This window comes from Nipponia nippon, unplaced genomic scaffold, assembly GCF_047370975.1.
Source record: "Nipponia nippon isolate SJK-2023a ecotype South Korea unplaced genomic scaffold, ASM4737097v1 scaffold_15, whole genome shotgun sequence".
Lineage (NCBI taxonomy): Eukaryota > Metazoa > Chordata > Aves > Pelecaniformes > Threskiornithidae > Nipponia > Nipponia nippon.
Window position 1 is genome coordinate 12,524,100 of NW_028262331.1, and position 27,356 is coordinate 12,551,455.

At 55.4% G+C, this 27,356-nt stretch overlaps 2 protein-coding genes across 13 annotated transcripts; both read right to left on the reverse strand.

The window, feature by feature from the left end:
- Positions 1-102: 102 nt before the first annotated feature.
- On the reverse strand, positions 103-5,590 carry RILP (Rab interacting lysosomal protein). 11 transcript variants are annotated; one of them, XM_087751367.1, is made up of 8 exons: positions 5,174-5,590; positions 4,470-4,593; positions 3,940-4,061; positions 3,555-3,746; positions 2,956-3,125; positions 2,685-2,807; positions 1,441-1,524; positions 103-1,061 (listed from the first exon to the last, which is right to left on the reverse strand). In XM_087751367.1, exons 1-8 carry the CDS (start codon positions 5,438-5,440, stop codon positions 905-907), a joined length of 1,239 nt encoding a protein of 412 aa, XP_087607493.1. In that variant the 5' UTR covers positions 5,441-5,590; the 3' UTR covers positions 103-904. The 11 variants fall into 11 exon arrangements, 10 of the variants coding, with proteins under 10 accessions (XP_087607493.1, XP_087607491.1, XP_087607490.1 ...); XM_087751365.1 differs by having other exon boundaries at positions 4,470-5,301; XR_015703376.1 differs by having other exon boundaries at positions 1,008-1,061; positions 3,434-3,746; positions 4,470-5,307.
- Positions 5,538-26,092, reverse strand: PRPF8 (pre-mRNA processing factor 8). 2 transcript variants are annotated; one of them, XM_087751356.1, is made up of 43 exons: positions 25,965-26,092; positions 25,735-25,844; positions 25,488-25,656; positions 24,625-24,789; positions 24,308-24,526; positions 23,503-23,715; positions 23,113-23,238; positions 22,930-23,035; positions 22,229-22,419; positions 21,924-22,043; positions 21,656-21,845; positions 21,353-21,472; positions 20,884-21,018; positions 20,644-20,773; positions 20,070-20,266; positions 19,765-19,971; positions 19,512-19,675; positions 17,918-18,044; positions 17,601-17,793; positions 17,060-17,247; positions 16,606-16,844; positions 15,924-16,070; positions 15,462-15,672; positions 14,994-15,110; positions 14,660-14,907; positions 14,297-14,476; positions 13,677-13,812; positions 13,045-13,214; positions 12,591-12,720; positions 12,262-12,408; positions 11,878-12,038; positions 11,026-11,217; positions 10,177-10,414; positions 9,794-9,922; positions 9,091-9,204; positions 8,783-8,956; positions 8,332-8,525; positions 7,748-7,987; positions 7,515-7,656; positions 7,019-7,159; positions 6,631-6,770; positions 6,247-6,449; positions 5,538-5,754 (listed from the first exon to the last, which is right to left on the reverse strand). In XM_087751356.1, the coding sequence occupies exons 2-43, from the start codon at positions 25,832-25,834 to the stop codon at positions 5,600-5,602; spliced, it is 7,008 nt and encodes a 2,335-aa protein (XP_087607482.1). In that variant the 5' UTR covers positions 25,835-25,844; positions 25,965-26,092; the 3' UTR covers positions 5,538-5,599. The 2 variants fall into 2 exon arrangements, with proteins under 2 accessions (XP_087607482.1, XP_087607483.1); XM_087751357.1 differs by lacking the exon at positions 20,884-21,018.
- Between the last annotated feature and the right edge of the window lie 1,264 nt (positions 26,093-27,356).

A 27,356-nucleotide genomic window follows, 5' to 3' on the forward strand; every position in this document is an offset into this window, starting at 1 on the left:
TTGCATCGGCGCGTGAAAAGCCACAGCTACGCTGGAGAGCTGCGACCGAAGCCTGGCAGCATCACCGCGCCCTTCCCAAGCAAGGAGAGAGCGGAGGCTGCGGTGGGTACCTCGGAGGAGAAACAAGAAACATTTATTTCTGACGCCAGTTCTAGAGCTAGAAAGTATTGGACCCGCGGGGACCGACTCGCCCTGCAAACACGAGGATTGTTCCAGTCTTCCAGTTCCCAGCAGTAGCAGGGACAAAAATCAGTACAAAACTGGTTCACCCCATGCCTGAAAAGTGCAGGAGTGGCACTGGCGGTGCTGATCCTGACTGCGCCCAGACACGGGAGCACCCGGACACCCGGTGCAGTGCTCCCAGACCCTCCCAGCCGCGCGGTGGCCCTGGGTCAGCACCCAGCCGCCCGGCCTGGGCACCCCAGCTTGACCTTCACATTGCAGGGACGGGGGGGAGCTATGAGTGGAAAGGGGTGAAGCGATACCCCCGCAGGGCAGGATCCGGCAAGGGGAACCTGGGCTGTGAGCAGAGGCAGAAGGAGCCAGCAGCGGCGGGGAAGAGCCCTTTGGGCTGCAGCAGCGGGTGCAGACCCCCGCCACGCTGAGCAGCACGGAGGAGCGGGGAGTGGGGTCACGGCTGTGCAGGACGCCTGTAGTTAAGCCATGGGCACAACGAAAGGGTGGTCAACGGGTAGCGATGCCCGGAGGTGCCGAGCTGTCCCATGCCAGGCCAGCACCCCATGGCCGAGCATCCTGGTAGGTTTGCAGAGAGGCTGCCCACGCTGCGGCTTCGCCATCACCACAGCGTGGGGAAGCGGCCAGGGCTGCCATGCCGCTCTCGAAAACGGCAGGAGGAGAGGAGCCGGGAAGCGCTGCCGTGAGGCCGGCTCCCGTTCAGGTGGGGTCAGAGGGGCGGCCTGGCTCTGTCGGGGGAGCCGGCCGCCGGCTCGCTCTCTCCCTCGGGCTCCAGCTGCGTGTCCAGCGAGTCGATGATTTCCCAGGCTCCAGAGCAGCTGGATGTGGGGGGGTCTTTGCTGCTGCCCTGATACCACAGCCCAAAACTGCAGAGAGAGCAGATAACGGCCGTGGGGGAGCAGAGCCTTCCCAGGGAAGCGGCCAGATCCCAGCCTCCCTCTGCCTTTGGTGGCAGCGGTGGGACGCAGCCCGGCTGCGAGCCCCCGGGAGCGTGCAGCACCCCCGAGGGGCACCCAGGCCTGCCCTCGCCTGCCTGCAAGGCAGATCCCCCCCGAACCAAGCGACCCGCGCCGCAGCAGCATCCCCGCCAGCCCCACGCCGGGCAGCCCGGCTCTGTCCCCGCCGTACCCTGCAGGGCAGGCACCAAGCTCAGCGGGCGCCGGGTCCCCAGCCGAGCCCCAAAGCTCCTCTCTGCCTGCAAAGCCACCCGTCCCCAGCAGCACCGCAGCATGGGAGCAAACTTACAAGCTCCTAATTTTGGATTCGGGAGGCTGAGCATCCACGCAGTCTGCACCGCGAGCTGGGAGCCAGGAGCCCTCGTCTTCATCACTGCAGCACAAAGGAGTGGGGGAAAAACCTGCGCTCAGTCACAGGCTTGCCACGAGTGCCAGAGCCACCCCGGGGCTCTGTCCCCAGCCGAGCAGGGTGCCCTGCAGAGCCAGGGGCACGCGGACTGGAGCTGCCGTCCCCGGGAATCACCATTGGGCTGCGACCTGCCCCAAAGCCGCAGCCAGCTGTAGCGATGTTCGTGTCCCAGACAGCGCCGTGTTTCACGGCAAGCCCAGCCCTGGCTCGGTGACCTCAAGCCACAAGGCTCGTCAGACACCAGCTTCAAACCCCCGGCACCGGTCAGCAGATGGCGTGTCCCCGGTTGCCACAGCAGGGAAGTCTTTAGGCAGCTCGCCCCGCACAGCAAATGCATGTTGCTGCAGGGGAACAGCCAGCCAGGCCTCGCAGGGGAGCGGGGTGACACACGAGAGGTGACCACGAGGCAGCGGCTGCCCTCGCCAGGCAGGACCCAACACCCCCCGGCCCCCCCGCTGCCAGCAGAGACCCCAGCGCAAGCAAGCAGCAGGTTTCAGTAGCACAGAAGAGCTCAGCCCCCTTCAGACCTTTATTAAAGCCCCTAAAAGCCAGTGAGATCCAGCTCCCCCCACGCCGTACAGCGGCTTTAGCGCAGGCTTCGCCCCCCGCCGCCGGCAGACACGCAGAGCCGGGGCGGGTGCCAGGCAGGGTCCTCCCCGCCCCATCGTGAGAAGTCTGGTGGAGCCAGTGCTGCCCACAAACGTCTTGCAGAGCCTCCGGGGAACATCTCTACTGTCATCTTCAAAGGCTCGCCACTGGACAGCCTCCAACCGTACAGCGCAGGGACCAGCCTGCCTCGTCCAGCGGTCCCAGCGCCACCACCTCGCCTCCCCTTCGCCACATCCACGCAGGGACGAGTGGCGTTTGACCAGGCCATGTGTGACTGGTGACAGGGACACGCGAGCGGCAGCAGAGAAGAGCCCAGCCCCTGCGGCGCTCCCAGGGCTACCAGAGCAAGACATGGACTGCAGACAAGAAACCTTTGATCTTTGGAAGGAGGCAGGGAGGAGGCAGCTCTTGGCCTGGGGGAGCTCCCTCCCAGGGCGTCACACCGCATGGGAACCCCGGAGCACCCACCCTGCACAGGAGGCTCCCCGTCCTCCCTCCCGCTGAGCAGGACTCACCTGCTCGCCGACTCCTCCGCCGTTCCCAGCATTTTGGCTCTGATTTTTTTTCTCTGTCTTTTGATAGTCGACTTCATTGCATCCAAGAAGAAGCTGGGAACTCTCTCTTCGTTCAGCAGCTCCCTGGCAAAAAGCAGCCAGCTGGTTAACCAAGAGCCTGGCAAAGAAATCCGCCCCGACGGTGCCTGGAGCAGCCTCCGATGGGCCACAGGTGGCTGCAGGGACCGGAGGGACCCGGCTCGCTGCCCCGTGCTGCCAGGGCAGGGCTCACCGCTGGTAATAGGCCAGCTCCTCCTGCACCAAGAACAGGTTGGTCTTGAGCTCGTTCCGCTCTTGCAGGATCTGCTGCAGCTCTTCCCTGGAAAAGCAGCAGTGAGCAGGGCTCCTGCCCGCATCCGCGTCCTGGTGCTGCGGCTCCTCCACGGGCGGCGGCGCTCCTTCCTGCAGGGACAGAAGGGAGTCAGCAGGCAAGCGGGGACACCGAAGCCCCACGTGCAGGCAGAGATGGAGAAGTCTCAGGAATGAGTTTGCTGGGCTGGAGCTGCCGCAGCCCGCCATGGACCACGGTGGCTCCCCAGCTCAGCCAGCACCCGCCGCCCATCGCCACATGTGGCAAACCCTCCTCGTCCTCCGAGTCCCACCCGCCTCTTCCTCCCATCACCTCGCCTTGCTCGCTCCTGCCTCCGCCCCTACCAATTTTTACGGCATTGCAGACACCACACTGTTCAATTCTCAGCGGCGGGGCTTACTCGAGCGGCCGCGTTCTGCTGGCAGCCGGCGGGTCCGGGCGTGCCAGGAGCCCACGCAGGGCCGGGAAGGTCGGATCATTAGCAATGCCCGGCAGCAGTGGGGCCACGGGCTCAGACTCACTGAGCTGGGCTTTGGCTGCTGGATCTCAGAGGCAGTCCTGCTCCTCCTGCTCATTTCCCTCTGGGTTCGCAGCATCGCGGCCTCCAGGTCTGACTTCTTCTCCAGCGCGCTCTTGAGCTGAGCCTGCACCACGGCCACCTTGTGACGCAGGTCCTCATTCATGGCCATGAAGCGATGCAGTTGCTCCTGCAGCTGGAGGGCCCGGGGCAGGCGAGAGTGAGGCACAGCATCAGCTCCGGGTCCCCACCCGGGGACATCAGCGCCATGGGACAGGCATGTGCCCCAGCAGGCTCGCCAGCCGCGACCGCAGCCCCAGGGCGAGGTGACATGAAAGCAGGTCCCCAGGCCCTTCGCGCACCGCACCCGCCAGCTCCCACACGCTCACCGCCTCCGTGTCTCGGCTCTTGCAGACGATCTCATGGGCCCGGGCACGAAGCTCATCCCGCTGCTTGTCCACCACCTCCTTCAGCCGCAGCATCACCTCCCGCTCCTTCCGCGCCGTGCTATCTGAGCCCAGACGCGGGCAGACAGGCGTGAGCGGCCCCCAGGGCCCAAGGACTCCCCCGACCCCACAGCGCTGCGGGGTTTCTTGATGCTTCTGCAAGGCATCGCTCTACCGTTGCTCCGGTAGACGGCAGAGTAGGAACAGTGGAAGGAGGGGAGCTGAGGGCTTTAGGCTGTGCCCGACGCATCCTTGTGCTCCAACAGCGGCCCGCACCCTGTGTCTGCCCCCCCCCCGGGGGTGCCCTGGGCATTTGGGGCCCCTGTGGCCCGCAGAACAGGACAGCTCGTGCTCCCTGGCGGGACGGTCTGCAGGGCCGGGCAGCACAGAGGACAGTGCCGTACCCAGCCCGCTGTCTCCCCTGGGAACGCCCCACGGTGGCAGGGGGACCCTGAACCCGCCAGGACACCCACCTTCCTGGGACTGGCTCTCCGCGAGCTGCCCCAGGAGCTGCCGGTTCTGCTCCTCCAGGCGGACCAGGCGGCCGTGCAGGGCTCGCTCCCGGCGCTCGGCCTCCCACAGCCTCTGCTCCAGGTCCTGGGGGACGGGGACGGCCGGGTCAGCGCCGCCCCGGGGGGGACAGGGACAGCCGGGACAGAGCCGTCCCGGGGGGGACAGGGACAGCCGGGACAGAGCCACCCCGGGGGATGGGGGCAGACGGGACAGAGCCATCTCGGGGGGGACAGGGACAGCCACATGAGAGCCACCCCAGGGGACAGGGACAGCCGGGACAGAGCCATCTCGGGGGACAGGGACAGCCGGGACAGAGCCGTCCCAGGGGGGGACAGAGCCACCCCAGGGGACAGGGACAGCCGGGACAGAGCCACCCCGGGGGGACAGGGACAGCCGGGTCAGTGCCATACCGGGGGATGGGGACAGCCGGGTCAGAGCCACCTCAGGGGACAGGGACGGCCGGGTCAGCGCCGTCCCGGGGGGGACAGGGACAGCCACATCAGAGCCACCCCGGGGGACGGGGAGAGCCGGGTCAGAGCCACCCCGGGGGACAGGGACAGCCGGGTCAGCGCCGTCCCCACGGGCTCCTGCCGGGGCAAGGGCGGCTCAGCGCCGCCGCCGAGGGGACCCGAGGGCCGGACGAGCCCCCCCCCGCCCCGCTCACCTCCGCCTGCTGCCGCCCGCCCGCCGGGGCCGGGGCCGGGGCCGGCGCCTCCCCCTCGGCGCCCGCCGGGGCCACCAGCGCCTCCAGCAGCTCCAGCAGCCGCACGACGGGCGGCACCAGCCCGGCCACGGCCTCGGGCCCGAAGCGGCCGGAGAGGCGGCGCAGCTCGGCGCCCAGCGCCCCGGCCATGCGGTAGACGTGCGGCGGGGCCAGGCGGCCCGGGGGCGTCCGCCACAGCGGCTCCGCTCCCCGCCGCGGCTCCGCCATCGCCGCCGCCGCCCGGGGCCCGCGGCCGCCCCGCCCCGTCCCGCCCCGCCCCGCCCGGGGCCGCCCCCGGGGCGGGCCCTCACCGGCAGCGCTGCCCTTCGTACGAAAACATTTATTGAGAGGGCGGGGGGGGCCGGGGGCGGGGGGGCCGGGGCCGCGCTAGGCGTAGAGGTCCTCCCGGTCGGCGGAGTAGACCTCTCCCTCCTGCAGCAGGGCGAAGTTGAGGAAGTGAGAGGGGCGATGGACCTCGTGGTAGAACTCCTTGGGGTTGGCGAGCTGCAGCTCGTACTTCATGTTGGGGTCGTGGCGAACACCTGGAAGAGAGAGCCCGTCACCCGCCGAGAGCCGCTCCTGCCCCCGCCGCCCTCACGAGCGGGCTCTAAATCCACAAAATGACCCCCCCGGGTCCCTCGCCCTAGGGACTGACAGGCAACGCCCCCGTAGTGAAGGTTTTCTCTGCCACTCTCCTTTCCCGACCCCGTCTGGGGTTCGCCGTGCTGTTACACCCCCACCCAGCTCAACTTTTCTCTCACGCTTTCCATGATCACCTCTTGTGCCTGACGGGGATTAATTATTCGGTGGCAACAGACCAGACAGACAAGATGTCTGTTTCCCCTTCTAGCAGAGTTTGCTCTCCTGCCACTGAAAAATCCTTGAGAACTGACATCTCAGCGCTGGTACCAAGGAACGGTCAGATCACAGCGCGGGTCAACCCTGCCAGCCGCTGCAAGGAAGGGCAAGCTTCGGAAAGGGTACGGAGCCCTTCCCTGAGGAGCTGCTCCCCTCTCCTCCCCAGGGCGGCTCACCCATGAAGTTGTAGTTCCAGGACCCTTGCGCTGGGACCATGAAGAAGCCGAGGAAGCGATCCGACAGCAGCATCTGCACCCTCTCGTAATGGGATGGCAGGTAGCCCTTGGGGTTGTTCCCTTTGTCCGTGTTCTGCCTGCCCCACTCGTAGCCGCTCGGGGTCAGTTTGTAGGCTGTCAGCGTGCAGGAGCCAGGCGTAAAGCTGAAAGAAAGGAGAGACGGGGCAAGTCAGACTGAGCTGGGGCGGAGGAGGGAAACCAGAAAGGAGCACACACTCCCTTTCCGCCCAGTTTTTAGTTTGGGAGCTCAGCGCGTTCCCAAGCGCCGCGCACCCGCAGGCCCCCTCGGCAGAGGGGGCACACAGAAGCCTCCCTGCCTCTCACCTGCAGGTGATGATGATGGTCTTCTCCCCGTCCCAGGAGGGGTTGTCAGCCATGACCTTGGCATGCGTGGTGACATCCTGCGGCGAGAGCTGAGGGGACTCATTTGGCTGGGTGTGAATCCACCCCAGAGGCTCCATTTCCTGACAAAAAGAGAGTGTTTTAGAGAGAAACGGAAGACGTTTAAAACAAGACTGCTTCGAGCCTGGCAAAAAGCACGCAGGGACTAAAGGCCTCCCCTTCACCTGACCCCAGACCAGGCTGGCTTCAGGCCGAGCCCTTTTAAGTCCGGCATCCACAACAGACCGAGGGAAGCTGCCCCGCCACCTTTGGTCCCCGTTACCGGAGACGGTGATCTCCCAGCCGCAGCGGGAGCAGAAGCTGAACTCACCTTGAGATATTCGTGCTGCGGCAGCTGCCCCGGGAGATGCACAGTCTGGTGCGTTCCCCACTGCGGCACCATTACAATGCACCGGATCTCCTTCACTTGGGGGTTATCGGGAGGGCTCACTCCATACAGGTAACCTGCAATCTAGGAACACAGGCGCCCGCCTTAGAAGCCCAGAAGAGACCTCTGTGTAAGCGGGCGAGCGTGGGTGGGCCCTGCCCTTAGCTCCCGAGGAGAGGATCTCCTGGCCGGCAGGTTCTCGCTAGAGGAGAGCACAGCAGTGTTGTTCAGTGCTGAGTCTCCTCCCCAAGTCTGGGCCACAAGGACCTGCCTAGACCTCGTGTGCTCAGCCATATTGCCAGCGTCTGCCTCGAGCACAGAGGGCTCCACAGGGACAGCAGCAAGTTCCCAGCCCTTCGCCGCCAGTTCCTGACTGCCCAGGACTGCGGGGTGCCCAGCAGCGTGGAGTACAACTGTAACGGACTCGTTGCATGCTCACCTGGGCCCGCAGATCTGAGATGCAGATGAATTTCTTCAACACGTTCTTGGGAAGAATGTATGTATAGCCCGTTTCCTTTATATCGTCCGATGAAACGTAAATGTGGTTTGTTCGCAGGTGGAGGTTGGCAGCAGAAATTGCTCTGTGAAAAGGAGACGATTATTAGGGGGTGCACAGATCCCTTCCTGAGCACTGACCTTTTCCTTGCACAAGGGCCCTGCCTGCCTTCCTACCTGACTCGCCACTCTGTCTTGGAGGAGAAAGTCTGGGTTTCGTAGTTGCTGGTTGTAGAGGTGATGATTTCATCCCCGTGTTTGTTAACGGTGCGGGTCTGCGTTGCAGTCAGTTGTGACTGCTCCTTGGTTTGCTTCTCAATTTCTGCAATCTGCTGTCTCTGCTGAGAAGGGGCAGAGATCTCCATGCCCAGGATAATATCTCGGATCTCCGACTGTGTCAGGGATGCAACGTTCACGCTGAAAGAGAAAGTCCACCCAAGTCAGGCATTTCAAACTATGTTCTGGACCCTTCTCACCAAGGCACAAGCTCAGAACTTCCACTCCAGGTGCTATGAAAAATGAAACCACAACTTTTTAGACAAGAGGAGGGACCAGATCACATGATCTGCAGATCAGAAGAGGCTTGGTGCAGACCTTTTTATCTGCCTTACTAGAAAGCAATTAATAATAAGAACCAGTTTCCCTACAAAGCTGACAGTTCATTGCTGAAGGCCCTTGAAAGTCTTCTACTCTCCCCAAGGAGCACTCTGCCCACGCAGTTTCTAGAGCAGGAAGGAAAGGCTGACAGGACAGTGGCTTACTTGTTCTTCTTGCCATAGTCAGCAAGGATGAGATCCTTCAGCTGCACCTCCACCTTGATCCACTCCTCGTCTGTCAGGGTTGGCCAGATGTGGTGAGGCTCCGTTATGGTTGTCTTATCTGGTTTCAGAATGACTTTGGCTCGATCGTTATTCACATGCAGTGCCCGGAGAATCAGAATCAGTCGAGAGAATGCCTTGGGGAAGAAAAAAAGATGCAGTTAGTCAGAAAGAAGGAAGCCAAACGTCCAAGGCCCTAGTACAGCACTCCTCTGTTTCGGCACACCGACACTGTGCGGGACATGCCAGCGGAATCAATCCGAAGGAAAACCCAGGCTGACTCTGAGCCAAGTGCTCCCAAGCAACAAATTGTGCGGGATCTCCGAAGCCTTGGCTCCTGCCTCATTTATCATCAGTGGCAAAACAAAATGCAGACTAGGCACGCTGGGCTCACCGTGTAGGAAGAGATGGTTTTCAGCCAGTCATCATAGAGATTGAAGAGAACCATTTGGGGTTCGGTAGCCTTCAGGATGAGGTCACCAAACTTCTCCACTTTCAGACAGGCCTGGAAGGGCAGCTGCAACTCTGAGCCTTTGATCACAATATTGGGGAAATCCAGCAAGTGCACCTGGAGTTTATCGAGAAGAGGAATTAGCTCACAACTGCTGCAGAACATCGGTCCGGATGAAGTCCTTCACAAGAACACAGGACTGTTCTGCAATCTCCCAAAGATTTCACAGTGTCCCCACAGAGCATTGTTACCTCAAGTGGGTCCAACATGCCCTTCCGAGTCACTATGATCTGCTTAGGCTGCTCCTCCACGGGAAGTGATCGAATCAAGGCAGCCACTTCTTCAGCAGTCTTCCACTTGGCCAGCTACAGAAAGACAGCAGGGTTAGAGAAACCTCTCTCTGCTAACAGCAGTATCTCCATGCCTTTGGGAGTCAGAGAGACTCAAACCAAATTCTAAAAACACAACTTGAATTTATGGCTTGTTCCCGATCAGTGACAAGGCCCAGCATTTCCTTCTTACTGATCACAGAGGGCAGTTCCCATCCCTGGAGTTCAGTTACTCCTGACTGGCTCAGAAAAAACAGCTGGCTACGCCGCCTCCCTGGCTCTGCCACCTGAGAGGCTTGTCTCTGCACTGGATGTATGGCCAAGTGCAACGTGATTTGCTGTAACAGCGAGCACAGCGCTGTTTCGCAAGCCCTGCTGGAAGATGTAGGCTCTTTACACTTCAGAGCCTCAAAAACCTTGCAACATCAATGCCTGCACTCTTTCACTTTTATATCCCATGCTAACGCTTGCCTAAGCGCAGGTTACGCACTGGACATTGGACCTCCAAACTTGTGAAGAGGCAGGGAGATGAAGACCCTCATGTTTTCTGCTCAAGCGAGTGTCCCAAGCAGTCAGAGCCCATCCCCAGCTCACAGCCCAAAGCCCAGCAGGCAGCCAGGCCCACCTGTCCTAGACGCTTCTGTCCTGCCCACACGGACGTATGGATGATCTTCAGGAAGAGCTGTCCAGTTCTGGGGTTGAAGATGAAAATGGCTCCATTGATGGGTTTTGTGGTCAAATTCCCTTCAAAAGTCTGAGAAAGCAAGTGAAAGTGAAAAGTACAGGAAGACAAACATAGCCTATCCACACCTTTACACAACAGCCCACTTGCTGTGTGCTTTGAGCAGGAACTGTACGGGGAATGTAAGAGCTGCTCTGTGCACACTGCAAAGATTTGGGTCCATGTTGATTGCTAGTTTTCCATCACACGTGCCTCCACCACCCCCCTGAGCACAGGACATTTGCAGTCCCTGGCTGTTCCCCCTGCAGATACACCTCCGGCCTCACCTTGTGAATGGTCACTCTGTACACGTTGGTGTCATCCACAAACCAGATGATCTGGTTGGAGAAGAGCTCTCCATAGTTCTGGGAGGAAAGGTATGGTTCTGTGGGCTCAGACGAGTACAGCTGCAACCCCTTGCGGATTCGTTCTCTCAACACATACAGCGCAGGATTTGCTTTCATGATTTTGGCCATGGCCTGCTGGATCAGAGGTTTGCTCCCAGGGAACCAGTTCCCATACGCACTGAAGAAGAAAACAAACAGAAGGCCTAGTTGTTGCCATCAGCTCTGAGATGAAGAGACAACAGCCATGCGCAAGTCTTTCCGTGCAGCAGCCAGGCACCCTTCTGCCTGCTGAATACTGCTGTATGATTTCTCTTGCGGTGTCCTTGGGAGCTGTTCACCTACGGCTTGTCCCTACACCTCCTCTCTGGGAAGCCACAGCACACACATGCTGCAGTGCTAGAAAAGCTGCATCTTCTCTAACAAGCACACTGGAGCAGAGGCCTGCTTGCTGTGACTTTCCCCCTAGTTTTCCAGTGAAGAACAGTTGTCTTCACTTGTAGGGGGCCTTGAAACAAGGCCTGTCCTTCAGCTCCAAGAAGAGCCTGACAGAAATCCCCTAAGAGAACAAACGATTAGTGAGCTGGGAGAGCTGAACCAGTGTTATTGAATGAGCAGACAGCGGGCAACCTGAAAGGACTGCCGAGATGCCTTATCCCATCCACTGCACACCTCCGGCTTCCGCCTTCTCCCCTCATCCTCCTGCCTAGAATACAGCCCAATTCGGAGACGCGCGAGGACACAGCCACGAACTACCGACGACAGTTAAAATACAGAAGGCGCAGATCTCACCTGTGCAAGTTATAGGCCAGATCAATGGCAATGAGCACACCAGTGGGAGATGGGTAGATACTCATGTTGTCTGTAGTGTAGTCCAGGAACTTGGCTCTTGCATAGCGCTCGATATCATGGGAATCGTAATCTCCCCAGCGCAGCTGGATATCTATCCAGTACTTCTGCGTGGTGGTGCTGTCCATCACATCTCTAAGGAGAAAGCAAGCCAGAACAATTTAATCTTGCACAAAACTCTCCTGCAGTTGCTGCATGTCCTTGACAGAGAGTAAGGGCCACCAAGCACGAACACTGGAGCCAGCTACTATCTGCACACCGTCCTGAAAAGGGACTCTACCACTCTCTTCAAAGACCAGCTGAATGCAGAAGCTGTTAAGAGAAACCCTCAGCCAATGGAGCTCAGCTGCAGGTTTAACCAAAGCAGCACAGTTACTCCTCGACTGTGTAGTCATGAGGGTCATCTCCCCCGGGGACTGTCTGGTGGGGATTCAGTCGAACTGAACACAGCATGGGTGCAGGTAGTGTCCAATTCACTCCAGACCCTGGCCCTAGGACAGCACAGCTTTGTGGGGTTTCCTGAAGAACCTTCAGAGCTCCTGAGCTCATGGGAAAGGTCAACTGGAGGAGAGAACAGGAGCAGTCTTCATGTTTTGCAGAAGGCAGCGCTAGGAGGTGCTGCAAGCATCTGCCCAAATGAGCCCTGCGCTTTTGTCAGGCATGATTGCGTCCTCCTGCGTCCCCAAAGAAAACCAACCCCAGGTGCCCAAGAGATACGGGCTTTGCCTCAGGATGACAGGCTCAGCAGCTCTGCTCTGCAGCAAGATCGAGGAGAGGGAAAAGGGAAACACTCACTTGGAATCTGCAAGCAATGATGGACGTGACACATTCCACTTGTAGGAAGCAAAGAGAAGGATATCTGCACATGAGGAATTCATCTTGTATGACTTCCTGGGATGGATCGTCTCTTTCTGCACTGTCTCAATCTCCAGAGCATCCAGCTCTTGATCAAACACCTGGGGAAAAGGCAGTCAAAGATGGGTTGTGTTCAAGCAACCTAGCTAAAGAATCTATCCTCAACACAGAGCTAAAACAGGCACCCTTCCCTGTCAAATTGCTGAAGAAGGGGTAGCCCTGCTACGATCCCTGGGGCAATCTCTGTTGCTAGCAGGAGGCCGTTGGTACACAAGGAGCATGCAGGCATCGCACAGAAGCAAACTGAGTTAACATACTGCTCACCTGACACAAATCCATGACAATGCTCTCATGGATCTTCTGCCACAAGTGAGCTCGGAAAATCTGAATGAGAGAAATCTTCAGTGTGGGGATCTTGCCGTGCATAAAGATGCCTGTCAAATCCAGCTGCACCTGAAACCCAACATATACCTGCAAAGGAAAAGCAGCTGTGAGAACACGCAACAGCACAACTGATGAAGCTTAGAAAACAGAACGGCTACTGTTAAGGAGGTTTAGTTCATCTGTAAGAGGTGTTCTGGAAGAATTACTTAGATCAATTAACTGCTCTCAATTAGTGGAAGTTTCTACAGGTACAAACTCCAGATACTTACGTTGGCTCTGTTAATAGTAGGGGACCACCACAGGGTGAATCTTCTGTTTGGAATTTGGTTCAAACCCGATCTCTGGGCATTCGTCAGCTTCTTCCACTTCATGGACTCCTCAAAACCACTGGCCTTCTCCCTAGAAAGGGCAGACAATCAGTTGCATAAGATGTCCCTCATCTCCGCTGACTGCCATGTGCCACGTATAATAGAGGCAGGGAACACACACACCAGGGGTGGGGAAGATTGTTTCATGCAAAGAAATTTCCATGGATTTGCATGCTGAAGTTCAGCTATAGCCCAACCCCAGGCACCCTCGCCACTGAACTCTACAGTGTGCTCAACTGGTGACTGAAAAACAGAAAAGGCTCAACAGAATCAGTACAGCTTGAGCCGAGGACTCCTCCTGGTGCACCGCTAAGCTCCAGCGTGCAAGACAAGGCCACGTGAAGGTTTCTCTTACCAGAAGAGACCCTCCCACGTGGGGAAGTAAGTGCCCTTGAAGAGAGTGTGCTCCAGGATTCCTTCCACTCCACCAAGTGCCTGGATCATATCTGTGCGGTAGTTGTTCAGGTTCCAGAGTTTGCCATCATGGCGCTGATGCGTCCACCAGAACGGGTTCTGTTTCAGGACCTGGAGACAGCAGCGCACTAGTGAGCAGCTTTGTATTCAGGTCATTTAACCCAGCTGCACTAATTGCAGGAACCGAGATGATGATGTCAGCTAACAAGTAAAAAGCCTCATGCCCTCAGTCCTGGAGGACACAGCTCATCTACAACAGGAGTTCAGTCAGCATATTTGGAATGTTTGTTCTGGGACCCTTTTTCCCCTCTCCAAAACCGATTTCTTAATACTCAGCTGTCCTAAGCGTCGTGTTCCCCAAGACACTACAATCTATCCAAATGCTTCCACAGTGGTTAGCTACAGATTTTGGAGCATTTGGTTCTCAACAGCCTCTACTAGTCCCAACCCATGGCTCCAAGTTCTTCCTGCAGCAAACAGACAAGGAAGTGCACCTGCAATAATGCAAAGCGAACGGACGTTGGAACATGTATCTGAACCTCACGCTCAGCCAGAGAAATTCCCAGTCAATACCTGATACTGTTTGAAGTCAGTCCTGACTCTCCAGCCTTTATCATAAGCTAGGGTATGCCGGTCCTTCTGGAAAAGGGTGTTAATACGAGGAATTCCCCTGTCCCACGAGTCCTCCAGATCCTCTAGCGTCAGACGCCTGAAGAAAAAAAATCCCCACACTTTGTTACCTCTCAATTTTACCGCAATGCATGAATGACTATTTCAGGTGATGAGATCACAGAAATAATACAGACCTCGGGGCTCTGGCAGGAGAGGTTCTAAAATGCCAAGCACTCAGAGGCTCAGCAAAGTGTCTACAGCCATTGCTATGAACGCACTGATGACAAACAGCCAAAAGAAAAAGCCTGGCCCCGTAAGTGCGCAGAACTAACTGCAAACGGGCCTGATGTCAGCTTTTCCTGGCACCACCTGGCATACAGTTTCCCTCAAACTGTGCCATGGGCGCACTACCTGCTTGCAGAGTCCATACCTCCTCCAAAGATAGCAGCTTTGCAGGCAGCCTAGAGCATGTATGACGGGGCCAGCAAGGTCTCCAGAACCCCGAGACAGTGCAAGAGCTCACACCGCTGCCTGTCCCCACACAGACACAGACCCGGACCTGACTGCCCTGGGAAACACACCTGTTCTGGGCTATAGCCTCCTGCCGCTTCAGGGCATACTCCGCCCATACTCTCTGAGAGTCAATGAATTCACTTTCCCACGGCTGGATGTAACGATACAAGTTTGGGATGAGCTGGTCCTCCTCGTGACTCATTCCTGAGCGGAAGTGAGTGATGCCAACATCTGTCTGCTTGGACCACCTGCAGCGAAGAGGCACAAGAGTGACGTAAGAGCAGGACTTCACAGGTCACGCTGCCGTGACCTACTGTAAAGGCAACATATCCCTATAACGAGGCGTGGTTTAGCATTCTCGTGTATTTTTACAGGAGAGAGTATCTAACAAAACACCTAACTCACGTGGGCGTCAGAGCAGCACAACTCACCTCAGGTCAGACTGCGGGATGAGAACATGGCCCATGGAGAGCATGCCCAGCCCTCCCAGCTCTTTAGGGGTGTAAAACACCACTGGTGGAAAACGGCTGGGCATTTTGGAATTCAGACCAATTTTGATTCGAGTCTGGATTTTATTTTCACACTTCACCAGCAAATCAAGCAACTCCTGAGTATTTACAACAGCTTCCCGGAAATATGTCATCAAGCCAATCAGAGCTGTATTCCATTTATTGACAATCTGGGAAGGAAAGCAAAGGATCAGTTCTCAGCCCATTCTCCAAGCATCTGCAGAAAGCTCTGTCACACATCTTCCTCCCACCTTACCTTAGTGAAGGTTGTGGAGCCAGATGCCATGAGGATCTGCCTCACTCTGTTGTGAAATCTCTGCATAGACTCATCATCCACACGCAGAAAGCACTGAGCTGTGCGCTCCTTGGTGACCTGCAAGAGCAGAGGGCCATCAGTTCCCTCCTGGGAGCGATCTCTCCACCACAGACAGTAAGGCGAGCTCTTGCCATCAGGCATTTATGAAACACGGGGAGAGAAGAAGCTGAACAGCACCTCTACAGTTTCAGGTGCCCCGCTCATCCCCAGACAAGGATTTCCCATCCCTCTCAGGGAGGAAAGTTCATACCCAGCTCATTTTAACTCTGCCTGCTAGTGGTCCCGGTTCCACAGCTAGCAAACTCATGCTGTTAGGCACCCCACCACCAGCAGCTATAAACCCTGCTTCGATGCCAGGTACAGGCCAAGCAGGGACTGCTCTCCCACCCCGTCAAACCCTCGCCCTACCTCATTCTGCAGGTTCCAGACACCATCCTTGTGGGTGAACTCCTCGTAGCTGGTGCGGCACTTGGGCAAGATGCGGCACTCAAAACCACACATGTTAAACAGCAAATTGGGGTTATCCTTGCTGTAAACGGACACGAAGCTATTCTCCCACTGCACTGTAGTGACTGATCGAGGCAAGCGGTTCTTGATGTCCCAGAATACAGCACGACCACTGAAAAACAAGATGTACACAGCGACAGGCTGTCCGTTACTGAAGCGAAACAGAAACTGGGCGAGTTCTCAGTGCTTTCCTAGCAGTACAGTCTCTCACACCCATCACTCACTGTCAGCATTATAGCACAGACCCCTCACCTCTTCTTACTTATCCTCCTGAGCATCTGCCTATCAGTCTCCAACAGTTATTTATTACAAATAATTTTCCCACCCTCCCACCATTTGTTTTTTCCAGGTTGCAGCACTTACAGGTTCACATCATGTTTCATGAGGCGCATCCGAGCATCCCGGGGCCAGCACTTCTTGTTGTTGTAGCCTACAATGTTTTCGTTGTTGGGATCCGGATGCTCTGTCAGGTACCGCTGAATCAAGTCTCTTGCCTCATCTGCTGTAAACCTGGAAATGTACAGAAGAGGACCTGGAGTTATGTGACAAACTGCCCTGAACACCCAGAGAGATGAGGACTTGCTTATGGATAGCAGGTCGCCACAGCATGTTTGGAGGTATCTATCCAATTCCTCTGTCTTCCCGCTGAAGGGGACTTCAGTTGCATTAGCACAGTCCAACCCATGACTGTTTGGGTTTTCCATGAACAGACATAAAATTTTATGTCCGCTTGCTGGGAAGCCAGAAAAGGCTTATTTACCAGTGGAAAACCTGTAACAACTGAACTTTTGACATCATTGCTTTTCTAGTGGTCTTGTGAAGCTGTAAAAAAGCTCTCCTCTATTAGCAAACTGAGAAAGCAAGAGGAGGCACCTGGACACCCGGTTCTTCTGGAAAGTCTGTCCATTTAAATATTCCTGATCTTTCTTAGCCAAGGGAACAAAAGCCTGGAGTAGCAGCACACTAATTCCCGCTTTCACAGCATCTGCTGCAAGATGCCAGAACGAAAGTTCCGCTGAGGAAAGCAGGGCCCGAGAGCTCTCACCTGAAGAAGATGTGAATACGGTCGATGTATCTGCAGAAGAGGCGAATGGGATGGGCCACCTCAGTGGCAATGTCTTGGAAGCTGAGGAAGTCATTTGGCATCTGGGGAGGCCCAGCCATTTCACTGGCACGGTGCAGACCCAGCACCAGCAGGTCCATCACAAGCCCGTAATACTGGACAATGAAGGAAGCAAACTGCAGCCCACGAATAATCCCGTAGGAGTTTGTGTGATTCATGTCCTGAGGAAACGAAGGGGAACTGTGAGAACCTGACTGTCACAATACACGAGAGACCTTTTACCTGAGCAGTTGCTCTTTAGCAGGACCAAGAAGGGTTTTCTCACTCCCATCATTGCTTCTTTCTCTGGCAAGTCTTGTGTCCCCTCCTCCCCCATGGGTCCAAAAGCTCTCAGTTTTACAGTCCACATGTTCCCCTTCCTGACCGCAGTCATTACCTTGTAGTTGATCACCACGTTGTTCTTGGCTGTCATGTAGTCGGCAATGTTGTGATCAACAATAAGACGCAACAGCCTGTTGAGCAGCGTCAGGTCAATCTTCTCGTACATCTTCTCAAATCGAGACTCCAGCATGACATTGCATTCACCTTCACTCGTTTCCCAAACATCTTGCAGATTATTAATGCCTGAGGAGACAAACAAGCTTGTCATGTTGTTATCTGACACATCAGAGTGCAGAAGCACCCTTCTGGGCATGGGAAGTCAGCATTATTTCCTGTAATGCCTGATTTTTCAGCCTCTGGTCCTTCCAGTCTATGCAGAAATGGGAACAGAAATATGTAATCAACCACAAATGCTATGGAAGTTCTCCTCCTCCAGCGTATACATCTATACGTCAACCTACAAAATACAGCCTCTGACTGTAATGACTATTGACTGCAAGTTGCAAACATGAAAACTCGGCTCCCAAGGGGACTTGTGGGAAGCAAGCTCCCGGTAAGAAAACTCATTTTTGCGTGGAATACAAGACCCCACTAACCTTGGCACCACTTGTACACCAAGAGCGGAGGAGGTTCAGTGTCAGCAGGTTTGATCCACGGAGGGAAGAGTCGTCGCTTATCAGCCTCATACCACAAGTACTGATCCAGATAAGCATCTGTGATTTTCTCCAAGGGCTCCACATCATAAACAGGAACTAAGTGGCTGTAGAGATCCATGAACTCAATACCCACCTAAAAAAGAAGAGGCAAAACTGAGGCTTATGCTTGACACAGAACACAAAGTCCCCTTAGCGCCAGTTAGTTCCTGAATGCAACGTAACTTCTAATACTGTCTGGCTTTCACCAGGATATTTACCTCCTTGAAGGCTCTCTGAGTTAAAAGGTGTCGTTTGATTCTGGACAGAGCTTCATGAGGATTATCATAAGCCTGTTCAATCAAGCCCAACTCTTCTCTCTGCGACTGATTCAGGCGAGATTTCACACTGGAAGTGAGAAAGAACAGTTCATGCACTCAAGCATGAACAAAGCCCTGCCCACTGCATTAAACTGATGAAAGACGCTGCTCAGCCAAGCAGATCAAGACAAGATCCGTAACTCTTCCGTGGAGGTGCATCTCCCCCCACCCCTTTCCTAGGCTGCTTTACGATCTCAGTAATTCCCATCAAGACCTGGCCCTTGTGCAATGAGTCTGGTGGTGAAGCGTCCCTTGACTGCATCAGAACCTCTTGCATGGCTAAGGTGGGAGTAGCACTGACCGTACCAGGAATAATCAGTCGCCCCCTGACAGCCTTGGAACATGTTTTGTCTGGGTCGTAACTCGAGCGGATTAGTATGGGTGGATCTGTACCAACATCACTGAATTTTTGAGAACGCCAGTAATTACCGACCTGGACCGTGACAACAGGATAAAAATTTACTCATGACGAAAGTCAATCATCTCGCGACCCTATAAACAGTGGTAACAAGTGAGACCCTTTGAGCTCTCCCGGACCGCAGCGGGCTGCGCCAGCATCTCCCTCTGAGTGGGACGCCTCTCAGAGCTGTGAGCTTTTAAGTTTGCATACAGAGGCCCAACAACAGGACCCGGGCTGACCTCCGGCGCCTTTTGCTCCTTCAGAGTCAACCTTCGACTGCTGAGACAATCATTTGATGTGAATATTTCACTAAACTTGAGGGGAATTTTTACCACGTACCTTTATACAGGCCTATTGCGTGTGTGTATGAATTGATTCAAATATTGTAGTAAATGCTATTTAATCACTTTGTGAATACTAAATTAACCAATGATTAGTTATTGCTAAATTCCTGTGATTCTCTCTTAACTGTGAACAAAGCTTCAACAGCTGTTAGACACATATAATCCTTAGACATAAACCGCTGACCAAGTCTGAGACTAGGATTGGATCCAGCCGCACCTAGGCTCCTCTCTGAGGAGTTCAGAAAGCAAGGGGGTCCATTCTGAACCTCGTGACTCAACAGTGGGGCCTCCTTTACCCCCCCCTTGTATTTTCTTCTACCTCCATTTTCTCTTTCTCTTTATATATATATATATATTCCACTCATTTAATAAGTAAAAGAGTGAACCTTGCCATCGAACCTTGTTAAATCACTTTTATAAATTTTTGTTAAAATCACTATTTGCCAACATCCGTGACAGTGATTCTTTAAGCGACCTAACCACTGATCAGTGACATCTTTGCAGTCCACATCCCCAAGATGCCCAATGACCCTTACAAGCATGGTACTGTTTTTGCCCCAAGCGGCAGAGCCCATGGAGAACCCCCCAGGTGGCCTTGGCAGTACCACAACCTACAGCCCTTACCGCTCCCTCAGGGTAAGTTTAACAGCATACTCAATTCCAGGAAAACGTAAAACAAAAAAGCTTCAGCAGCCTTTCCCAGTGCAGATATCTGCGCCTTGGCAGAACACAGTCACTTCCCACTGCTCACCTGTAAGCCTCCTTCAGCCTCTCCAGGGCTAATATGAGCAACTTGGTGTCATGCTTGTAGGACAGCGGGGGGAAGGGAATGGGCGAGAACCTCCTGCTTTCCAGCCAGTGCACTGTGGTTGTGTACACAGCAACAGCCTCTTCCGCAGTGATGTAAGGCCCATCCTGCAGAAACACACCACCAGCATCAGTCACTGAAAGCTTCCCTATGAAAGCAGCACCAATTTGGGCAACCTCAGGCAGGACAGAAGTACCTTCAAGTAATTATGCTGCCGTTCCTGCTCCGCTTTTAAGTAGAGTCTGGTCAGCCGGCCCAGATTCTTCTTACAGACGGTTTTGTCTACAGTGGCACCCCGACGGATCCGCTCCCTGTTGTAGTGAGCTGTATTTGTCCACCAGTCAGCTTTTGCCTTCACATACCTCAGGATCATGTTTTCAATAGGAGTTGGCAGCCCCGGCACCTGGGGAGGGACAGAAACATGAGGGGAGCAGGCATGAGAAGAGCAGTTCTACCTGGGAGATGTTAAAACTGAACCGAAAGGCCAAGCGAGAGACTTACCTTCCAGGGGATATTGGCCTTCCAGCACCGCCAGGCCTCGCTCAGATGCTGCAGGATGGTTCTGGCTTTGTTCTGTTTGATTCCTTCTGGCATCATGTCCAGAATGTCATGCATAACGGCTGCCCTCAGCTCCAGGTCAAAGTGAGACTCCACACGCTGCTTTGTGACCGTCTTTGCTACACCCTTGGAGTGACGGCCTGGAAAGGGCAAAATACTTCAGCAGTTCAAGACATTACTGGGCAGGACTCCTAATACGGGGTCTCTCGCACAGAGGTGCAGGATGTCTGAAGCAATTACACTGCCACAACATCACCGATGAGTTTGGCGCAGACGATTAGGAGGCTATGGACCCCAGAGAGCTACGGAGCAGGGAATCCCACTGCCATTTGGAATCTATTCTGCGGGCACTGGACTCGTAAGAGCTCTAAACTGGTCAATAGCTCTTGGGATTGACATGGAGCATGGATACAGACCACCACTTGGAACAGAAAACTGGAGTTCGAGCTGGCAAGTAAATAGTATTAATCTTTACCACACACTCATCCCACGTCCAAGATTTACACAGTGTGCTGACCTTCAAACTGCCTGGCCAGCAGATTCCCCAGCCAGCGTTCCAGCAGCGGCGTGATGCCCCTCATGAAGAACAGCCATACTCTCCAGCCTGGAGCCCAGAAGCCACAGCCAGGACCTTTGCCCACAGGCCCCTGGAAGAAGAGAGACATGGTAACAGCAGGTCACTTACTGACACTCCAGAATCCCTCCCCTGTTGCTCAGTTTACGTGGGGTCACCATCACGTGGAAAGGCGGAACTTACTGTGTTAAACCTGTAGTAGATGAGATGTTTCAGGTCCTTGCACATACGAATCTGCCTCATCAGTTTGTACTTGTATCGGTACATTCCTGTCAGCTGACCCACGTGGGCAAAGATGTACTGCAAGCCATCTGCCAACTGACACCCAGGGAGCACAGTCAGAGATAACAACACCCACTGCATACGTTGCCTCAAGAAGCCAGGTTTATTTCACAGCCAGAAGCAAAGCGTATTAGGCCATACAAAGCTCCTAACGCTGACTCATACAACGATCAGTTCTTGTAAACTAGGGTAAAAGCAGAATTTCACATCATGCTGCGCGCTTTCGTTGTTCCCCCTCTTCTCTGTCATGCTGCAACATTCAGTCATATTGTGCATCCTCTATAAGCCCGCCCAGATATTCCACTCCTCCTCTCACTTCCCATCCTCACCTTTAAAAAAATTAAAAAAATAAATAAAAAATTGAGCCTACCTGAAACGCATCCACATTTCCAAGTCTGTATTGGACGTGGCTGTCCACCACCAACTTAGTCAGCCGCAGAACCTCTCGGCACAGATGGAAAGCATTACCAAAACGAGATTTTTTCCTTTCCTGGAAGAGACAAAAATCCAGGATTTATGTAACAATGTTATGTAAGAGTTAAACAGCTTGAATTTGGTCAGTCTGTACGACAACTGAACAGCTGAGGCACTGTGGCCTCTCTTACCACACTTAGCTACTTAACAACCTTCAGGTAAACTTCACTCTCGAGTAAAACAGCACATGGACCAATACCTTGGTGGTGAGGGTCTTCACGGGCTTCAGGTTGAAGTTGTAATCCAAGTGAAGGTAGTTCAGGTTCTTTCTGTGGATCAGCAAGTTCAGCATATTGTAGCCCTGGCGACACACCTGCAGGCCTACTTCCACCCAGTCCAGCTTCGTCGACTGGAAAAACTTTGTAGCCTTGAAGGAGCGGAACAGGTACCTGGAGAGAGCAGAGACTATCATCAGCTGAATCCTCATCACAGGTCAGCAGTTCCCCACTGAACAGACCCCCACTCACCTCTTCTTCTGGGCCTTGGGAGGCCTGTGCTTGAGCGCATTCAGAACATAGTATTTCAGTAGCTTCTGATAGGAGACTCGCACTTTCACGGGCTGGCCTGCTGGGCAGTGCTCACGATACCTAGGGATAAATCATATTTCAAATTTTCAGATAACTCGCATCCGTTAGAAAACAATGAGTCTCCAGAAAGTCTCCTAAAACCCCCAGAAACCAGTCACCATGGGATATCTTTATTTTATTTTCATTGTAACAAGATAACAACGTCACAAGCACTAGAACACCCCTTCTCCCAGGAAAAAACTCACCAGTTCTTGACCAGCGGGATATCAAGAGCTCTCCGAGTCCTCCCAGACCTCAAGTTGAAGGGCCGTGGGGCCCACAGCAGGGCAATGCCGTTGGCTGTGTTATCTGTGTAGAGCGGGGTGTCCTTCAGGAAAGGTTCCACGAACTCTGGCAACTCAAACTCTTCATCATCATCAGGCAACGGCTCCTGACTCTGAAATGCAGAAACACCACACAACGTCTCTCTCCTGGTTGCTTCAGCTCAGTTTTCCGAGTTAACCAAGTAAAAATCACTTCTTTGCTCTCACGGAAGAAGCGTGACAGTGCTGAGTATCAGAGAAGCAAAAAGCCCTCTACAAGGCCCCAGTGGGCCTGAGAAATCACTTTGGCTACTAGACCCTGAGCTAGGTGTTATGGAGGTAACTCAAGGGAGAGCTCCATGAATTCTCTAAGGGCAACCAAAAAGATAAATAACCTATCAGAAGACTCTAAAATAACACTGTTAATTATGCATTCCGCTTTATCCTACAGAGACCAAAGGAGACAGCTTTGTGCAACTCTAGAAGTAGAAAAAGACTAAAATGGCAACTGTGGGTTTTTTTGCGGTAGGGCTTTTGCTTTCTCCCGAAATATCTACGCATGTGCCGCTGTCAGAAGCAAGGTTACAAGCCAAATCACCTCCGCACGCAGGGTTTATCACAGGCGCTCTTGGACAGTGACTCACCTTGACAGAATGTCTGTGTGAAATGGGGTTGATCAGCGGGTCAAAGTAAAAAGCTGGGAGATCAGGATCTTCTGTTTTAATGAAAACGACATTTGGAGTATGATACCTACAACACAAAATATGCATTAGAGCGTCCTGACAGCTTTCCCCTCCTCTCCCTGCTCTTGAGGCTGCTGCACGTACCAGGTCAGGTGGACATGGTGTGGCAGGTTGTTGTACAGGTATGGGAAAGCGATTTTGTACTCTGTCCTGATCGGCTGCCTGATGATGATTTTGTTGATGTCATTAAATTCATTCCAGTCTTCATCCCTCAAATGAGATAAAAAAATTGTTATATGAGCATTCAGGGGGACAGAAAGGCAAACATTTTGGACTGAAGACGTGGTATCAGCGCTTTTCCTTTAGCCTTCACACTAACAACCATTCCGTGTCCAAAGCAGCAAGCACATCACAGGCTGAAGAGAGCAAACACGCAGGAACAGCTCACCCAAGGCAAGACACCTGATAACAGATAACCCTCCCAGCCCTTTTCCCAGGTAACCATTTATCTTTCCGCCTAAACCCAACACTTACTGAAGATTGATGTCTCTAACAAGAGGCTCAAACTTGGGACCTCCAGGAATAGCCATGTTCAGCGCCTTGGAGGTAAAGAAAGCTTTCAGGTCAAACAAATAGAAATAGTTGTCATCCACAAGGTCAGTGAGCAACTGATTGGCCAGCCGGTACAGGGTGGACATCATCGGGAGAGTGAACTGCCAACGCTGGTACGTTGAACCGTTTACATACCTGCGAAAGACCACAGCACAGACACTCACTACGCAGCCAGAAGACAACAGGGCCTTTACCAACGGACCAGAAATAACCAAACACCTTTCACTATCCATCATTTGCTGAAAATAATAAGGACAGCTAACACACAGGCCCCTCTAGGCAGAAAGAAAGGCTGCAGGACTGCTAAAGACCACTACGGACTACATCTGCCCAGAAAATACCGGCTGCTCCAGTTTCTCTCCTTCTCCATATCCAAACTGATACAGAACATCTGTGCACTCTTAACAAATATCAATGCAAATGCCAACTAGACAACCCAGGCTGTCATCTTTATGGCATGGTAATAAAGATCATAGTTTTAGAAGTTAACTGGGCAGGAGCCCTCCTGGACAGAGACGCCTTGTGTGCCCTTGCTGGATGCTGAAGACAAGAGGTATAGCTTTACAACAATCAGGTTCTCCCTCCCACCCTTGAGGGAAGGTTTTTCTCTCCCCCCAACATCACACGTAGCCCAGCATAATGCAACCAAAGGTTATATACTGCTATGCATAGGTAATTTATGGTTTTCCCCTCTCCCAGTGAATTGTGCTACCAGAGAGGGACATACTTCTTGTTGTCTTTCAGCGGCTGGTGGTCATAGAACCAGTCCAGCACAGGGGCATCCTCCTCTGGATCCAGCTCAAGCTGAATCGCTTCCAGGGGCTCCACATCCAGGATGTTATCAGCATAATCCAGAGGGGGTTCCTCATCATCAAACGGGGGGAATCTCATCCTCTTGAAGTGACGCCTATCCCTCTTCTCTCGCCTCATCATAATCCACATCGACCTGGCAGAAACCCAGAGACCGTTAAACATCGCTTTTGTTGTGGACGCGCAAGTGTTTGCTCACAAGCTCCCACCAGGGCAAAGGCAGAAGGCACTTACCCCCACTGGGCAATGTACACCGGCTCTATGACCCAGGGAATCTCGTTCACAAAAGAGATGGCGCCTGTGATGTGGTAGAGGACCGGAACGTCTCTGATTTGCTCCCAGGGCATAGGCATGTTCTCCAAGAGCTTCAGAACAGCATGCGGCATGTACTTCAGAGCACTACAAGCAGAAATCAAGGAAAATCAGGGTTGGAAGGGATCTCAAGAGAACGGCCGTCCATCCGCCACAAGCCCAACTACCTCTACACCTTTCACTCCTGAAAACTGCTCATCTAACCTGTTCATAAAGGCCTCCAGTGATTAATCCACAAACTTCCTATTCTATCCTTATGCTTTATGCATCTCACTACCAAAAAGTTTTCTACTGGCTTGGCTTCCGAGAGACTGGCGCGCATTAAGAACGTTACAAAGGAAAACGAAACATTTCAAACGAGTTTCCAGAGTTTTTATGGGTAACGGTAAGTTAGTGCAATGGATCGCGATGTGCATGAGACAGCTCTCTGAACCCAAACAGCAAAGAAGAACTCACGGTGCTTCATAATCACACAAAAACCGCACACTGGCTACTTCATACTCTCCCCTGGCTCCTTCTAAGGTAACGTGTGATCCAGGGTAATGTTTTTCTCATAAATTCAAAGCAACAACTTCCTTTGCTTATCCTCGCCTGTGCTGCTACCCCAGCGCAACTGATCATCCCATCCTCCTCGAGCTGCTATGCTGCTTTCCATGCACAGCAGACATGGAAAGCCCTTTGGAGAAGGGGCTCTCCCTTCAGCCACCAGCGAGGAGCTTTGACAAGGCCGCAGAGGAGGACTCAGCTCGGCTCCCCATGTGTCACAGAGCGGGGGGCTCCCTTACCCCAGGTAGACGCGCTTGTCGTGACGGAACTTCCTGTTGGTCATGTCGCCGTGGTCGCGGATGATCTTCCGGACGTGCTCGGGGGGCATGTCCTCCTTCTGCGCGTCCACGAAGCCGAATTTCCTCTTCTCCGCATAGCGCTTGGCCTGCAGCTGCTGCCACTTGCGGGCTGCGGGGACAGAGAGGCGGCGGGGTCAGCCCCGGTCCCGCTCGGGAGGATGGCGGCGCAGGGGCCGGCCCTACCCACCTTTCTCCTGCAGCTTCTCCTCAGACATGTAGTCGGGCAGCGGCGCCAGCGGGCTGGGCACCGGGGCGCAGCCGCCGCGGTACGGGAAGACGGCGGCCATGGCGACGCACCTGCGGGGGGCGGAGAGGGGCTCAGGGCGAGGACGGGGCCACCCCCGGCCTCTCCCCCGCCATCCCCAGCGGCACCTCCCGCCCGCCCCCGGGCCCCCATCGCCCCCCGCCCGCCCTCACCGGCCGCTGCGACGCCCCGCGCTTCCCCACCACAATGGCGGCCCAGCGCCGCCGCCACCGCGCCTGGGAGACCCGGATGTGGGCGGAGCGCGCAGCCGGGAGGGCTGCCCAATCAGTTTCCGGGCAGCCTCGGTGACAGCAGGCGCAGCCCATCAGAACGCGGAGGAGGGGAAGGAGGCGGGACAAAGGGCGGAACAGGAAAGGAAGTTGTGCCTGGAGCACACTTCCGGTGGCGTGCCCGGCCTTCTCCGGTCCCGCCCTTCGCTGCCTTGGATTGGCGGAGAGAGGCAACGGTGACAGCTCGGCGCCGGCTCTGATTGGACAACGCGTAGCGCAGATCAGCCCACGCCACCTGCGGGGGGCGCTGCGGGGCCCGCGTGGGGCCTTGCGGGACCGCGCTGCCCCCCGCGCCTGCGCCCGCCCCGCAGCCCCGGGCCGGGGGAACCCCGCGCCCCGGGGGCGACGCCTCCGCCCAGCACCGCGGCCGCTCGACGGCCCCTGAGGCCTCGGCAGGCGGCCCGCCGCTCGGCGCCCCCTTCCCGGCGCCCCCGGCAGCGCGCAGCCCCGCCGGCCGCCTGTGCGGCCCTGCGAAACGCCAGGCCCGGCTGGCCGCGGCCTCAGCGCCTCGTCGGGGCCGCCCTGCCGCCGGGCGGGCCCCCGCCTTAGGGCCTCGGCAGGGTGGGGGCTCCCGGGGCGTCCCCGTGGGAGCGGGGCTGTTGGGCGATGGGGCGAAGGGCGGGCGGCAGGCGGGGGCATAGTGCCCCGGCGAGGGATTCCCTGATGGAGGCGCTCCCTCCAGCCCCTGGACCCCGGTGTGGGGGGCTGAGAGGGGCAGGTCCCTTCCCGAAGCCCTTCAAGCCGAGGCTGTGGCATTTTTCGTCGGGACGGAGAAGCGCAGGGTACCCCCGCGCCCGGCTGCGGCGAGCCGCGAAGCCGTAGCACTGTGGGAAAATCACAGCTGATCAGAGGCTGCCAAGAAGGCCTCCCTGGCCTCAACCCCGCGCGGCCGGGGTGCGCGACGTCCGCGTGAGGGCGGGAATGCGGTAACACAATCCAGGCCTTGAGAAACGGCCCGGTGTGGGCAGAGGCCGGCGGACAGAGCCAGCGTTGCTAAGCGGGTGCAGAGGCTGTGCTGAGGGCAGGGAGCGGCGGCGCAGCTTCTGAAAAACTGAGCGTAAATGGGTCAAACCAAAGAGAAAGCCCTGGCTGCCAGCTCCGCGCCGGCTGGGAGCCGCGAGCGGCGCACAGGCGTACAACCACCGCTGGAGGTGGCCGTCCCAAGCACAGAGTAGGTGTCCCAGCACCTGCAAGCTTCCCCGCGCTCTCCACAAATAGAAACGTAAGCAGCTTTGGCCAGGAGTCGTCTCCAGCCTCCTGCTGCCCACACGCATC

Bases quoted from the DNA above. Each gene is read 5' to 3' on its own strand.
- PRPF8 (XM_087751356.1), bottom strand. From the start codon at position 25,834: ATGGCCGCCGTCTTCCCGTACCGCGGCGGCTGCGCCCCGGTGCCCAGC. The intron at 23,036-23,112 runs GTACGTGCAGCA...TTTGTGTTGTAG, and splicing joins CACCATGTCCACCTGACCTG to GTATCATACTCCAAATGTCG. The intron at 20,774-20,883 runs GTAAGTTCCGCC...CTCTTCTTCCAG, and splicing joins TCTACTACAGGTTTAACACA to GGGCCTGTGGGCAAAGGTCC.
- RILP (XM_087751360.1), bottom strand. From the start codon at position 4,917: ATGGCACTGACCCGGCTGTCCCTGTCCCCCCGGGGTGGCTCTGTCCCG. The intron at 4,062-4,469 runs GTGGGTGTCCTG...GTCTGGGCTCAG, and splicing joins GGAGAGCCAGTCCCAGGAAG to ATAGCACGGCGCGGAAGGAG. The intron at 3,747-3,939 runs GTGAGCGTGTGG...CGGGCCCTCCAG, and splicing joins AGAGCCGAGACACGGAGGCG to CTGCAGGAGCAACTGCATCG.